Source organism: Elephantulus edwardii, unplaced genomic scaffold (assembly GCF_000299155.1).
Source record: "Elephantulus edwardii isolate Elephantulus edwardi_28Jun2011 unplaced genomic scaffold, EleEdw1.0 scaffold00080, whole genome shotgun sequence".
Taxonomy (NCBI): Eukaryota; Metazoa; Chordata; class Mammalia; order Macroscelidea; family Macroscelididae; genus Elephantulus; species Elephantulus edwardii.
In genome coordinates this window covers 1,089,854-1,105,448 of record NW_006399830.1, presented here as the reverse complement: position 1 = coordinate 1,105,448, position 15,595 = coordinate 1,089,854, and the positions used below count along the sequence as shown (strand labels likewise).

At 56.8% G+C, this 15,595-nt stretch overlaps 2 protein-coding genes across 2 annotated transcripts in view; both read left to right on the top strand.

The window, feature by feature from the left end:
- Positions 1–852: 852 nt before the first annotated feature.
- On the top strand, positions 853–1,757 carry PSMG3 (proteasome (prosome, macropain) assembly chaperone 3). The gene is made up of 2 exons (XM_006889606.1): positions 853–1,068; positions 1,605–1,757. Exons 1-2 carry the CDS (start codon positions 853–855, stop codon positions 1,755–1,757), a joined length of 369 nt encoding a protein of 122 aa, XP_006889668.1.
- Positions 1,758–9,593: 7,836 nt separating this feature from the next.
- Positions 9,594–15,595, top strand: part of TMEM184A (transmembrane protein 184A) — a 10,889-nt gene continuing 4,887 nt past the window's right edge. Inside the window, exons 1-5 of the mRNA XM_006889732.1 lie at positions 9,594–9,616; positions 11,427–11,655; positions 11,705–11,827; positions 12,554–12,778; positions 15,272–15,437. Coding sequence (XP_006889794.1) covers positions 9,594–9,616; positions 11,427–11,655; positions 11,705–11,827; positions 12,554–12,778; positions 15,272–15,437 — 766 coding nt within the window. The remainder of the gene's footprint in view (positions 9,617–11,426; positions 11,656–11,704; positions 11,828–12,553; positions 12,779–15,271; positions 15,438–15,595) is intronic.

Genomic DNA, 15,595 nt, shown 5'->3' with positions numbered 1-15,595 from the left:
AGACTTAAAAACAGACGAACTACTGCGCCCACCGAGTGATCACCAGGCCTTTATTGCGAGGCACCCTGGGGAGGCTCAGTCCCCAGACTATTTGACCAGCAACCAAGCGTGTGTGTTCTTTGTACCGCCCAGAAACCCTGTATATTTGTATATTTTACACATCTCTAAGGAGCTCGGGTGGCACAGTGTGTTAGACCACTAGCCGGTAGGTCTGCATTTCAAATTCACCAGCCGCTGCGTGGTAGAAAGATGGGCATTCTCCGATTGACGTCAGAAATTTGGTGGACGGTCACCGTGATTACAAATCAGCTCGCCAGCAGGGGGTTTGGTGGGGGAGGTGCACTGCCAGCCCAAAGGCAGATGGTCTGGATCCATCAGGGGCTCCAAGACAGCGGAAGATGGGCATCACTTCCTGTTTGATTCATTGCCTTTGTAAGCTGCTGGAGGATCAGCTGTGTGGGTTCTGCCTTAACGACAATACGGGGTTATATTTGGATATACACACGTGTGTAGTCACCATGTCAGGATGCCCCTTGCAGGTAAGGATGGTGGAACACATCTTCCTTGGGGAAAGATGAGATGACAGGGTAAAGTGGAAGGCCAGTGCAAAGACGCAGTAGCTCCTGCCCTCTCTGACTGTGAGGATGTGCGAGATCAGGCCCTGATTGATCGTGGTGGATGTGAGATTGTGTCAGTTTAATCTCCTTGTAGGCTTGTATATTTGTTCGGCAGAAGCTTGAGCCACGAGGTAAGTTCAATTCCAGACCTGAACTGAGAGCCAGAGTATAATGTGACTTCTTCCTTTTTGTTCTTTTCAGCATCATTTAGACCTCCTGCAGCCGACAGCCAGCCATGGAAGGCAAGCCAGTGGTGGTCTCCAAGCACAGGCGAGAAGTGCTGTGTGGCGTCCCCACCCAGGTGGTATGCACAGCCTTCAGCAGCCACATCTTGGTGGTGGTGACCCAGTTCGGGAAAATGGGGACCCTAGTCTCCCTGGAGCCCAGCGAGGTGGCCAGTGATATAAGCAAGCCCATGCTCACCACCAAAGTCCTCCTCGGGCAGGATGAGGTATGGGCCTGGGGAGAGGGGTGAAGTCCTCTTCTGCGGGCATTGTTGCTCGAGGACATGGTGGCACTGGGAGGCTAGCCCCAACAGTGGCCACAAGTGGGTGCTCCCAGGGCCTTGGTGGATCTGGGAGGCCCCTGATGAGCACGTCTCTTTAGAGAATCTCCCTAGCAGCATACAAACATGACTGCAGCACAAGCCCCTCCTGGTTCCAGCCATCAGATGTGACTGTAGCACGTGGCGGCGGCTGCTCCGTTGTGTAAAGTCCAGAAGTCAGACAGGACAGGGCCCCCCTCACCCCTAGACGTGGCCTTCTGAGTCTGGGCAGCTGAGGGGCAGCAGGGAGGACTCAGGTGGGCACCATGAGATGAGTGGAGTGCTGGCTGGGTGACGCTGTGTTGACAGCGGGCGTGCTGTGAGTGCCTCATTGGACACTGAGTCCTGAGTATTGAGTGGCAGTGTGGACAGCAGCTGGGTGACTGCAGGGTGCTGACCCTAGCCCCTCACCTCTGATGGCTGTCCTCCTCTCCCTCTTGCAGCCTCTCATCCACGTCTTTGCCAAGAACCTGGTGACATTTGTGTCTCAGGAAGCTGGGAACAGAGCGGTCTTGTTGGCCGTGGCCATGAAGGACCGCAGCATGGAGGGGGTGAAGGCCTTGCGGGAGGTGATTCGGATGTGCCAGGTGTGGTGAGGGTTCATGGGGCTGCTGGCCAGGACCAGGATCAGTTGGACACTCAGCTCCCCCACCCCCGCCTTGGTGTGAAGCTATGGAGGCCACAACCAGCAGAGGGGTTACCCTCTGGCCAAAGGCTCCGAGCTGAGAACCATCCTCTCCCGGTCTGTGTGGTGACCAGTACCTCCTGGGACAGAGGAGTGATTGGTCCCACCCAGGTCTGGATCACACAGGGAATAAGGACTGCCCATCTGTGTCACCACGACCTCCGTGTGCAGTTGTGTGGGCAGTTTTGTTGTTGGTGTTTGTTATTTTTATCTAAAATAAATGCATATTCCAAAATGCTTTACCATCTTGACCTTGACAGTACCGAGGGGCAGCCTGACTACACTGTGAGAACCTGTTTGCCTGAAAGCAGGAAGCCTGGGGTTCAGATAGGCCAAGTGCATCTCAGGCACCCCCATATGCCTGCGCACACCTCCACGTACTTAGGCACCCTCCCATGCCCACACGCATCCCCATATGCCCTCGGACACCACTCTATTGTGCACCCACACACACTTGGGCATTTTTATCTAAATGACTCTACAAATCATACTGGCTTTTCATATAGACAATATCATTGATACCACATGCAAGCAAGATTCTGCTGAAGATTATTCAAAAATGACTGGGACAGCACATCAACAGAGAACTGTCTGAAGTGCAGGCTGGATTTAGAAGAGGCTGTAGCACTAGGGATATTACAGCTAATGTCAGATGGGTCTTGGCTAAAAGCAGCAAGTACCAGAGGAATGTCTATCTGTGTTTCGTTGACTATTCAAAGGCATTTGGCTGCATGAATCACAACAAACTCTGACTAATTCTGAGACGAATGGGAATCCCAGAACACTTTACCGTGCTTATGCAAAACCTATACTTGGGCCAGGAGGCAGTTGTCAGACAGAGCAGGGAAACACTGCATGGTTCAAAATCAGAAAAGGTGTATGCCAAAAATGAAGCCTATCTTCATACTTTTTCAATCCATATGTGGAATAGATCATCCAGGAGGCTGGGCTCTATGAGGAGGAGTGTGGCATCAAGATTGGAGGAAGACTCATTAACAACCTGTGTTAAAGATTTCATCACTGGGCCAATTGGCAGCTTCATGATAAACAGTGAAGAGATTGAGATTGTTAACAGTTTTCGATTGGTTGGATCCGCAGCCAACATTCTTGGAACCAGAAGCCAGGAAATCAAAAGACAAATTGCATTGGAATAATCTACTGTCAAGGACCTCTCCAGAGTACTGAAGAGCAATAATGTCAGTTTTGAAACTAAGGTGCACTTGATCCAGGCCATGGTCTTCGCAATTACTTACTTTACATCAGAGAGCTGAACAATGACAGTGGATGCTAGAAGAAGAATTGATGCCTTTGAGTTGTGGTGCTGGAGAAGAGTGTTGAATAAACCATGGATTGCTAACAGAACAAACAGGTTCATCCTGGAGAGGGTGAAGCCAAGCTGTTCCTTGGAAATAAGGATTTTGAAGCTCTGTCTGACGTACTTTGAACATGTTGAAAGGACAGACCAGGAGAGGGACATCATGCTTGGAAGGGTGGAGGGACAGTGCAAGAGAGGAAGACCCTGGATAAGATGGATTAGTTCAGTGACTAGAGTAATGAGAGTAGGTGTGTTAGAGACAATAAATTTGGCCTAAGGCAGAGCAGGTTTCCCTGCTGTTATACATAGGGTTGCTGTGAGTTGCAAGCACTTGACAGCACATAACAACTACCCCAGTGACAACTGTCTCTCACCTGAGAGGCAAGCAGGTGAGCAACTTAGGTGACAAGTGGGGCCCAGGCAATAGCCATGTTGCTGACAGTTAATTCCGGCCAGAGCCTCTCTGATCACCTCAGCACTGCCTGCAGCCGGCTGGGAGCTATTCAAAACGCAGAGACACTTAGCCAGGCCCTGGTCGTAAATCAGAGCACGGTGGACTCGGATGGTGCCAGGCCTCTGCTCCCCTCAGCACCCCAGCAGGGGCCACCCTGCAGTCACAGCTTCCTCCCTCGATGGCTGGACTCAGCCAGTGTGCGATGACTGTCACTGCCCACAGCCGTCAGTGTTGTGAGGAGCCCTTGAGTCAGCTGCAGTGCCAGCGACACTGACCAGGAGATGGGAGCCTGCTCTGCCCTGCTCCAGCCTCATCCTCACACTCATCGTCCCTCTGCCATTCTGTCTCGTTGGGGGTCTTCCCCTTTCTCTCTGACCCTCCACCTTCCTAGCATGATGACCTTCTCCAAGGGCTGGGCTCTCCCGGCCACATGCCCAGAGTACGGGAGAAGTGGGTTCACCATCCTTGCCTCCAAGAAGTGCCCTGCTTACCCTTCCTCCATGATAGACTTGTTTATTCCTTTGAATATTTAATACTCTTCATCAACAGAAAAAGAATTGATGCTTTTGAGCTGTGGTGGTGAAGAGCCCCAAACAGCCCATGGACAGCCAAGAGAACGGACAGATACGTCTTGGAGAGGGTACAGCCGGAGTGCTCTCTGGAGACAAGAATGGTGAGGCTTCACCTCACATGCTTGGGACATGTTGCTAGGAGGGGCTGTTCTTGGAGAAGGACATGATGCTGGGAAGGCTGGATGGTTGGTGAAGGAGAGGAAGACCCTTGACCAGGTGGGTTGATGCAGTAACTGCTGCAATGGACTCGTGTGAGGATGGTGCAGGACAGGACAGGGTTCAGATTTTTGGCTCATGGGGTCGCTTTTGTTCATATGAGTCATGCTCGACTGGACGGCACCTAACAAGCCAACACCCCAAATTGGCCTAGATTGTCCTGTACTTCAGGGAAGTGTCCTGGAAGCGGCTGACAGGTCCACTGTCCACACTGGCGCACCACACCCCCTGGTCTGTCAGTCTGTTCCACTGTGGTGGCTGGTGTGTGACGGATGCTGGAAGCAGTGTCCCCACTGGTGCATGGCAGCAGGGTCGCCCTGGTGGCAGATTCAACTGAGCTTCGAGGAGAACTGAACAAAGGGCTGGTGCTCCCCTTCCAAAATCTAGTCATTAAAACATTTCTGTCAAATTGATGCTGACTCCCTGCTCCCGCTGTGTTTCAGAGGGAAACGACGCCATGGAATTTTTTTTGTGTTTTGATGTAATCTTCATGGGAGGCAGTTGGCAGCCCTTCTCATTCCCCCCCCTTTTCTTTTTCTAATAATGGCTTAAAAACAATTAGTATTTAAATATAGTTACACTTTTAAATATTAAGGACAAAGTGCGGAGCACAGTGCATACCAAGGATATCCTTTTAAAGAATAAGCTGTGCCTGGTCAGGGCCGACTCTTCATTTGCTTCAGGCGCGTCTGGAGTGAATAAAGAGGACCACGGAAGCATTGAGGCCTTGAGCCGTGATGGTGGAGGCGACTTGACTATCCCATGGGCGGCTTAACACACAGTCCCTCTTGGAGGAAGGGCGTCTCCGGTGCTCGTCAGAGGCAAGGATGGTGAAGCTTCTTCACCTTACACACTCCAGGCATGTTCTCGGGTGGGGCCAGTCCTGGGACAGGGAGGTCAGAGAGAAGCCCCTTGACAAGAGGGCCTGGCCCTGTGCTGTCCACTGGGCTCACCCGTCTGAGATGGTGACGGTGGCCTGGGACACAGGGTTCAGTCCTGCCCTCGGATGGCTGCTCTGAGTCCTTGTGCCACCAGGGTCGTTCTTAGTGGAAGCTCTGGTGCCACAGTCTGTATGCTTGTGCTGCTAACTCTAAGGCGATGCCTCCGACGGTTCAAATCCCCCAGCAGCCGTGTGGGAGGAGTATGGCCAGGGAGTCCCCTGGTGGGCCCTGCAACCTCAGCAACCCGGTGCAGGCGCAGCTGTGAGTTGGTTCTGACTGGAGTTTTCTTTGTGGACCCAAGTGTCATGTCAGGGCCCTGGGGTGAGTGGCCCCTAGTGACACAAAGGATCCCCGAAGGGCCTGCTCTCAGACCGCCAGGAGCAGACTCTGACATCTTCAGGAGCCTCTCTTGACACACACCTGTTCTGTCCTGTGCCCCGACATCTGCTGGGGTGAGGATAAGTGAGCGAGGCTGGTGGGACCACAGGTCCCTTATTATGACAGGCTGGTGGCTGCTGGGCATCCTGGAGGAGCCCAGGACAGACCCTGCCTGGTGTGAGAGACATCAGGGGCTCAGGTGGGAGGCAGGTTCCAGGGTTCTGTGGATGTAGGGAGACTCCAAGGCACCAGAGATGCCGAGAAGTGTGCAGACCAACATGGTGCCACCTTGACAGCAGTGCACCTGGGCAGAGGCATTCGCTTCGTGCCCACGCTACAGAGCAAAGTTGCCAGGGATGGCCGATGTCATGCCAGAGCCCTCAGCCCTTAGCCTCCAAGGGCGGTTCTGAGGCTGACCTTACCACTGACCCTGCAGTCTGGAGTAGGGTGCCGTTCCCTGTCACCATGTGAATAGCACCTTCTGAGCTTGTTAGACTAGACAGGAAAACTGTTTTAAACTTTAACTGAATTCCTGCTGGTTTTGCTTTGACTAACCGACCTTTCCACTTTCCTGTTTTCATATGATGCACTGAAAGTATTTTCTGCTAAAACTGTTTAGACCAGAAGGCCAGCATTCAGTAACGCATTGCAGGCCCAGGACACACACGCGTGAGCAGCCTGACCACCTCCTGAAGGAATCGGTGCCTTGGAGCTGTGGTGTTGGAGAAGAGTACTGAACATCCCCTGACGGCTAGAAGAACAAGCAGACATGTCTCGGAGGAGGAATTGGAGGCCGGGTGCCCCTGAGACACAAGGGTCATGAACTTGATCCATGTACTTTAGGCATGATGTCAGGAGCAGCCAGTCCTTGGGCAAGGACATCATGCTTGGAAAGATGGAGGGCCAGCAAAGGAGAGGAAGACCCTCAACAAGGTGGATGGACACTGACCGGAACAATGGGCTCAAGTGTCTCAGAGATGGTGAGACTGGCACAGGCTGGCACAGGGTTCAGAGGAGCTGTCAGTAACAACTAGCACCTTGCCTGTGGTGCCAGCCTTGACCGGGGAAGATCGCAGCTGCTGGACCCGAGGGACACAGCTGAGTGTTACACTGTTACAGTCACAGCGCAGTCCCCTCCTGCGGGGTCTTCCTCTCTGCCTCTGGCCTTCCACCCTCCTCAGCACAATGTCTTTTTTCCAAGGCCTGAGCCCTTCTGCCTAAAGCACACACAGGTCTCTCTTAGAGGAAACCCAGCCACTGTGCTACTTAGAGTGGGGGTGGGGGCACTGCGGTGCTTCTTAGAGTGGGGGTGGGGGCACTGCGGTACTTCTTAGAGTGGGGGGCACTGTGCGGTACTTCTTAGAGTGGGGGGCACTGTGCGGTGCTTCTTAGAGTGGGGGGGCACTGCATGCACAGTGTCAGAGGAGGCAGGGGAGAGAGAGCAAATGACAGTGTGCCAGAGAGACTGGAGACAGGAGAATGAGAAGGAGGAAGTCCCCAAGGACGAGCACCCCAGAAAGCTCACCCTAAAGCAGACACTAAGAGCTCCCCTCTCCCACTGCCCAGACACATGCCCGCCATGTGCTGGTTGCTGCCCACATAACTCCTTCAAGCACTGCTCAGAGCTAGGGCTGGTGGGTCCATTTCACAGATGGGAAAACTGAGGCTCAGAGCAGCATCTGGAGAGTCTTCAGCCTCAGTCTGCTCGCATGTAAGCATTGAACTGCCCCTCCCGCACACAGGTGCACAATCCCAAGTGACTTGCTGACCACTAAGACAGATGATGACCAGCCTTGTGGCAGTGACGGTGTCAGGAGCCTCTGAGTCACCAGTCAGTGCAGAGCCCAGAGAGGAGCGTGGTCGGGGGACCAGGCTGCAGCAAAAGTCAGCCCATCCCATCCCTGCTAGGACCACCTCACCTCCATCCACGTGAGGGATGGGCACAGGGGCAGGACTTCAGAGACCCCAGAAGTTCCTGCTCCACCAGGGGATGGCAGATGGTGGCGGTGGTGGCCACTGCAGATCCCAGAACCAAGGCAGCAGGATGGGAGGGTGTGACTCGGGCAGGTGGGCCGGCAGGTAGGGCAGGTAGGGCTGAGGCTGGAGGCAGGGCGGGTGGGGAGAGACTGTGGCAGGGGCCAAGGCACGGACGCCCCAGGCTGCTGAAGCCACTGTGGACAGTGAGGGTCTGGGAGCTGCTGTGGGGAGACACCCAGAAGTGGAGGCAGAAGCCACAGCCCAGGAGCAAGAGAGAGGTGAGCGGTGGAGGTGCCTGCACACCAGGTGGGGGTCTGCCCTGAAATGCTGAGAAGTGCCCATCACTGCCCAGGAAGCCTCTGAAACCCCAGGGAGGCATCCCTGTAGCAAGAAAGGGTCTTGGGTTGGTGGGGGGATCTGATCCAGGTAGACCCTGCCCCAGGAGCATGTCTGCCCCTCACAGGTACACCCCCAGAGCCGGCGCAGGCTCAGGGCTGATGGGTTCATGATGCACGTGTTGGGTGGGCACAGCCTTTCAGAGTGCCCACAGAACTTTCCACAGGGCCAAGGATGGCCTGGGCACAGGCAGGACAGAGAGGAAGGGCGGGGCACAAAGGAAGCCTGGTGACCTCAGAGGGTCGGGGCCGAACTGGGCCAGCCAGGACCCCAGGAGCCACTGTCTCTGCCCCCAGTGCCCGGGAGTACTCACACAGCCGCAGCCCTCCATGCTGGCCAGGCCCAGGCTGGCCCCATTGTAGCCGAGGACACCAGCAGCTAGGAGGCCCCCTCTGATTGGGAGCTCACACTCCCATGTGCACTCAAGGCTGTGGGACCCAGGGTAGTGGGGGGTTCCGACAAGTTCAGGACAAGCTCATGGGCACAGCAAGTGTCCAGAGCCAAGGTCCAGCCTCCTTGCCTGGCCTAGAGCTGTGACCGCACCACCGCGAGTCTCCTCCCAGCTTAGTGCCAGCCAGTGTGGTGCACTTCACAACGTGGCCACGAGAGGGCGGCACTCCCCAACTCGTCCTGGCCATGGGCCCCCCAGGGACAAAGCTGAGCGCTCAGGAAAGGGGACAGCGTCCAGGTTCACGAGTGGGTGGGATGCTGGCAAGGGACAGTTGGCTGAGCCCAGAGGCCGACTTGGAGGTGCTGTCATCTTTGCTGCAGGCGGGCGACAGGCCAGGCTGCTGCAGGAGCCAGGTGGATGGGCTAAAGGCAGGGCCAAAGCACTGGGAGTGGAACTGACCAGGCCGGCTCTTACCCTCACCAGCCAGCCTGCCCACAGGAGCTCTTCTGGACACTGGCCAGCTGCTTGGAGCTGTCACCTGGGCTCCAGTCCACAGAGATCCAGGGGACAGGGGCATAGGATGGGCAGGCAGGTAGGGTCAGCTCTGAGAGGCAGCCACCACCTTGCTGCCCCTCCTGACTGGACAAATGCCAAGGCACCAGTCACAGCACAGAGGCCCCACAAACCCAGCCCCCTTGGGCAATAGGGCAGGGTGTGTTCCCAAGGCCTGGTGCCCTTTGTCCACTTTGCCTGGCCTGGCACAACTGCACCAGCCTGCTTCCCCAGGTCCTGCTCCTGGCATGTGGCCAGGATAGCACAGTGGTGCCACGCCCAGAAGCCTCATACTCAGTCCTCAACTGAATATCCTGCACATGAGGCAGGCTAGAGGCGTCTGTGGCCCCTGTGATGCCCAGGGAAGGGAATAGACACCCAGGCCAGCTGCAAACAGGGACTCCCTCAGGCCCGTCATGGGCCCCAATGAGAAGGGACAGGCAGACCGCCAGCCTGCCTAGCCTGTAAGGCAGATGAGAGCCCAAGCTCAGGACAGCAGACCTCTCAGAGACACCCTGCAGGGTCCAGCAGGTGGAAAAGGCTGCCCATCTAGCCATGGGGCTCCTGTCTCAGGACTGGTGAGGATACCTCTCTGCTGTCCTGAGTGGAGGCAGAGATACCTCAGCAGGGGGCAGCAGGCAAAGCCCAGCTGGGAGGAAGCGGAGTCCTGTTCCAGCTGTCCCTGCTCTGAAGGTTAGGAAGGACGCCCACCTCGATGCTGGACCCTCTGACCTATAAAGGAGGGAAGAAGGGGCACCAGGGTGCGGCCTCAGTGGACTGTGCATAAATGAGAGGACCCTGGGTCCCCTTCCCTCCTCCCTTAACCACAGTGTGACCTCTGTCCAGTGTCTGCCCCCACTGAGTGTCTCAGAGAGGGGACTGGAGAAAACCTGGGAAGGCCTGGCCCTGCTAGAGGCACTGGAAGCAAGGAGTGAAGGTCTGTGTTGGTGGAAGGGTATTACCTGGGCAGGGAGGTCATGAGGCAGAGGACCAGCCAGCACATACCTAGCACCCATCCCTGCTGGGCCTTGGACTGGAACCACTTTACAGATAAAAAACTGAGACCCAGAGGACAGTAATGGCCTAGATCAAGGTCAAAAGGAAAGGCTAAGACTGCTTGGGAAGAGATCCATTCAGGGTAGGGTCAAAACACTGAAAGGCACTCCATCTAAGTGTACAAGACACACATGGCCCAGTGTTGCAAGGAAGCGTTGCAGCCAAAGCCATCACCAGGAGACAAAGTCATTCCAGAGTATGTGTGGTTCTGTGCGGGAAAGCGCAGGGGTCAAGCCGGAGGCGGTCCTCAAGGCAGTGACTAAGCAAGAAGGTGCGGCTAGGGCAGCTGGGAAAAACTGGACCACCATCCTCCATCCCAACAGGTCACCCACCCTGTGGCGTGACCTTCTGTGAAAAGGCAATAGTGGTGACCCACCATCCCAGCTCTGCTCTGACCCCGAGGTGGAGAGTTGGTGTCACAAGGAGGCCAACAGCACACACTGTGCAAACAAATGGACAGAGAATCCCAGTGACAATTAGAACTGTGGGGCCAGGGAAGGGAACACTCGAGCTGAGCCTGGAGGACAGGGAGGCAGCTGTGAGGAGCGCAGGACGGAGGGTTCCAGGTCAAGGACAGGCGTTCTCAGAGCACGGCTGGTGCCAGGGCCAGTCTGAGGAGGACCGTCAGATGAGGGAAGGGCTAGAAGGCGTGGCCCCAGCTGTGCAGCCCAGTGACAGTGGACCGCTAGGGTCTCCAGAGTTAGTTCCATCTGCCCCCAGGAAGTCAGGGGTCCGTCCAGGAAGGACCCTCAGGCTGCCAGGGTGGTCAGGGTGTGGGGACTCAGGGCAGTCCACAAAGGGCAGAGTTGACCTCCACGATGGGCCCATGCTGTGCTTGTGTCTTTAAGCAAGACCCAGTGTCCCCTCATGGACACCTGTAGGGAGGGGGTTTTTCATAGAGGCCTCTGGGGCACCAGGATTGATGAGGGTCAGAGGGTTTCTGCCCAGCACCCTCCTCCTCTGAGGGCCCCTGGCACAGCCCCCACACCAAGAGTGTTTGGGGGGGCCTCAGCGCCCTCCTTTTTGAGTTGAGGTGGAATCCACAGATCAGAATGTTCCTTCCTCCTGCCCCATGCGGTCTGGTGAGCTCACAGAGTGCTCAGCCTGACGCCAGGCACCAGCCCCTTGGTGGCACAGCACCTCCTCCCTCCTTGGGTCCCTGCGCCCATCCCCTGCCCTCTGAGAGCTGCGTGGGCAGCAGGAACCGTCCTCAGGTGCATAGGTAGCGTTTAGTGCACGCAGCGCAGCCCTGGACAGGAACCCCAAACCCCTCCGGCCAAGGAGGCTGCCCCTGGCCCCTCGAAGCCCTGCTAGGCCTCCCGCCCCACGCAGCATCCGGGGCCTGCGTCCCGGCATCCTGGCGCCGCTGTCTCTGGAACACGGGCGGCAGCTGCCTGGCAGTGTGGCCCAGGCAGGTGAGGCGCCTGGCGACCAACTGGCAGGTTCCTGGAAGCCAGCTGCGTCCGAGCAATCGAGCGTCAACAGCGCGAGGGGGTTGGCTGCGAGGCTCCGCCCCCGGCCTCCCGCCCGCCCTGTTGCCCAGCCGCCCCAGGTGGGCCAGGTGGGCAGCGCGGGAGGTGGGGCCGCCCTGTCCCCGCCCGGTGGCGCAGAAGAGCTGGCGAGAGGGTAGCCTGGCTCCGCCCCAGGAGGCTGGCGGCCGTGGGACACGTGGCCACGCGAGTGGCCAGCCGGGCTCCCGGGAGGCCGGGCCTCCGCGCTTCCTGCCTGCGGAGGTAGGAGCTGGGCCGGGGCTCAGGTGGGTCAGAGGCGAGGAGGCCGGGCTCGGGACAGGGGACAGAGAGCCCCAAGGGCAGCTGTCCAGGCTGAAGATCCTGCGAAGGGTCTGGCCAGAACAGGTGGCAGAGCGGGCTCCCAGGGAGGGAGGGCAGGGTGGCTGTGGGCAGTGGAGGCTGTGACCGGCCGCTGTGGGATCCTGCTGGGCTCCCCCTTCTCAGATGCCCCTCCCTGCCCCCCCCCGCGGGCAATTCTCTGATCCACCCCCCCGAAAGTGAGCTCTGCTTCCCTGGCTGGTGCGTACAATTATCAGACAGCAGTGCAAACCCACCAGAATCTGCGGACAAAAGGCCTGGCCCCTCTCCTGGTGGGCAGTGGGGTCAGAATCCTCTGGTCAACCACCTCCAGGAGCCCTGTGCCTCACACCAAGAAGCCAGCTCAGCAGAGGGCGAGCCTGGACGACAGGGGAGCCCATGTCAGAGTCCCTCACAAGGACTGAGACCCCCACAGAACTTCCCCGGACTCAGGCCAGGGGCTAGTCAGACCCCAGTTGTCACACATAGGAGGGAGCCCAGGAACAGCCAGTGTGTGGAGAGAGGCACCATCCATTCCAGGCTTAGTGGGCACACCTGCCAGCTAAAGCCCACCTGCCCGGTGTTCCTGCCCATCCCCTTCCTGCGCCAGCGTCCCCAACCTTTGTCCTTCCCCTCCCTCTCCCTCTGCAGATGAGTAATGCCTCCTGGAACCTGGGCACAGCCGTCTCCTTGATCTCAACCACCTGGCAGCAGCTCAGCCTCCCTCTGGCCACATCCGCTGGGCCCACCGGGCCCCAGATGGACCAAGTAGGGAACAGCTCCCAGGGAACCCCCAGGATCTTCCTCACTACCTCGCTAGCCCGAGGCATCTCTGGCATCTTTGTGTGGGCTGCCCTGGTGCTCACCTGCCACCAGGTAAGCTTGTCCCATCTATGTACCTCCCTGCTTCAGACCCTGCTGGGAGACAGTGATATGAGGCCTTCCTTGAGTGGCTGTCTCCAGTGTAGACACCCAGTGCAGGCACTCAGTGGCACTCAGTGTACATACCTAGTGTAGACAGCCAGTGTGGACACCCAGTATAAATACCCACTGTGAACATACAATGTTGATAGGTAGTACGTAGACACCCAGTATAGACTGGCAGTGTAGACAGTGTAGACACCCAGTGTGGACACAGTATAGACCAGTGTAGACGTCCAGCGTAGACAGGCATTATGGATGCATGGTATAGACAGACACCCAGTGTAGAGATAAGCAGTTTTGCCAAGTGGCTGGAAACTTCCACACAGGAGAGCTGGTCAGGTGAATGGTGTGTTTGTGCAGTACTGTCAGGTGTAGGGCAGAGAGAGCAGCAAGTTGTTGGGGGAAAACCCAGGTAGCACCATGGCTGCTGAGAGGTCAGAGGTTCAGATCCATGCAGTGGCCCTGGGGGAGCACAGATCTCCTATAAAGGTCTCTGTCTCAGGAGTGTACTGTGTCCTAGGGGGTCACTCGCAGGCACCTAGCAACTACAGCAGGGGCGGGGCAGCCAGAGTCCTCCCCTCCCTCCTGTGCTGACATGTCCCTGTGGGGACCTGATGTGTGTTCGGGGCTGTGTGCCACAGCACTGCGTGGGCATAGGCGTGTTCATATAGCAGTACGCATGTGTGCACACCATACTCCTTCCCAGGGCTGCCCAGGCTGCCCAAAACCCCTGGGCTCCCCAGCCCTGACCATCCTCCCCTGCACCCCTTCCAGGCTCTCTCACTTGCTACCCAGTCAGAGCCCCCCTTTAAAGATGAGGACACTGAGGCAGACAAGGTTAGCAGCTGGCCAAGGTCACTCAGCCAGGCGGAGCCAGCCTTGGTCTGCTGACATGGTCACACTGTACCCCTCCACCATGCTGGCCGCTGGCCGGCCACAAGAGAGCGTTGATAAGATGTCCTCCCTGGCTCCACAGAACTGGGCACATGGCCCCGCTGCACACACTGTCCCCTCCTCACCTCACCCATAGGCCACCTACTTCAGGAAGCCTTCCACATAGCCCCTCCATGGTTGCAGGCTTGACCCCTCAATCCTCTTCCAGACGCCTGGGCTGTTCTTTTGTCATCTACGTCCTCCCACTGCCCAGGAGTGACACACGGATGTGTCTCCTGCTTGCCCTCCCTCCCCTCCCTCTTTCCCTCCTCCCTCTTTTCTCCTTATCTCTCTCCCTCTCTCCATCCTCACCTCTCCTCCTCTTCAATTCCCTCCCTCTTTCCATCCTCACCTCCCTTCCTCCCTCTCTCCCTCCTTCCCTCCCTCCCTCCATCCTTCCCTCCCTCCTCTTCACCTCTTTCCCCCCTCCCGCCCCTCCCTCTCACTTTCCACCATCTTCCTTCTTGGTAATTTTGTTTCCTTTTTACAATGCTAAATTAACCATTTTAAGTGCACATTTCAGTGGCATCAACCACACTCAGTGAGTGGTCTGTGGCTTTTTATCCCCCTAATTCAGCCCCACTTAAGAACTAACTCCCCAACCCCCAGGCCCCCAGGATCCAGGGGTCCACCTGTCTCCATGTGCTTGCCTCATCGGTATTTCGTGTAAGAGATCATGCAGTATCCCTTCCTGGGAGCTCTGGTGGCACAGTGGTTAAGCACCTACAGCCAACCCGCAGTTCAAAGCCCCCAGCCACTCAGGGAGGGCAGCCTTGGAGCCCCTGAGGGCGGTTCTCCTCTACCCCACAGGCTCCCTGTGGGGCAGAGTCCACTTGAGGGCAGTGGTTTTAGGATTTTTTGCATCCTTTCCTCTCCAGCACACACACTAATGAACTGGAATTGTGCCTTGCCACTGGGAAGAATGGGAATTCTACAAACAATTATGCTCATATGAAACCTTTCTCTAGACCAAGAAGCTGTTGTTCAAACAGAACAAGGGAACACTGCATGGTTTACAGTCAGGGAGAGGGCAAGTCAGGGTTGAATCCTTTCTTCATCTCTACTCAATGTGTATGCTGAGCAAATCATTCAAGAAGCTGGACTCTGGGGAGGAACAAGGCATCAACAGCCTGTGTTAGGCAGATGACACAGCCTGCCTTTCTGAAACACTTGCTGCAGTCAGTGATCAGTGACCACAGCCTACAATACGGACTGTCTCAACATCAAAAAGACAAAAATCCACACCATTGGGGCGATAGGCAACATCATGATAGATGGGGGAAAGTGACATTACAAATAATTTCATCTCAAAAAAATATTAAAAAAACCCACATAATTTCATCTTACTTGGATCTACAGTGCACAGGACACCGTCTTTGGGGCACCCCAGATCCCTGCCCTCCTCACCCCCAGGAAGGTGCTCTGCACCAGGCAGGGGTCAGCGTGTGCTCACTGCCCCCGGCTGGCGGGCTCCGGGTTGCTGACACCTGCATGAGTCCCCTCTCCCCTCAGATCTACCTGCACCTGCGCTCCTACACTGTCCCCAACGAGCAGAGGTACATCATCCGCCTGCTCTTCATCGTCCCCATCTACGCCTTCGACTCCTGGCTCAGCCTCCTCCTCCTGGGGGACCGTCAATACTACGTCTACTTTGACTCAGTGAGAGACTGTTATGAAGGTGAGCACACCCCACACCCCAGGGCACCCCCACTCCAGGGCACCCATCCCAGGACACCCCACACCCCAGGGCACCCCCACTCCAGGGTTCCCCACCCCAGGACACCCTACATACACCCCAGGGCACCCCACTCCAGGGTACCCCATCCCAGGACACCC

Bases quoted from the DNA above. Each gene is read 5' to 3' on its own strand.
- PSMG3 (XM_006889606.1), top strand. From the start codon at position 853: ATGGAAGGCAAGCCAGTGGTGGTCTCCAAGCACAGGCGAGAAGTGCTG. The intron at 1,069-1,604 runs GTATGGGCCTGG...TCCCTCTTGCAG, and splicing joins TCCTCCTCGGGCAGGATGAG to CCTCTCATCCACGTCTTTGC.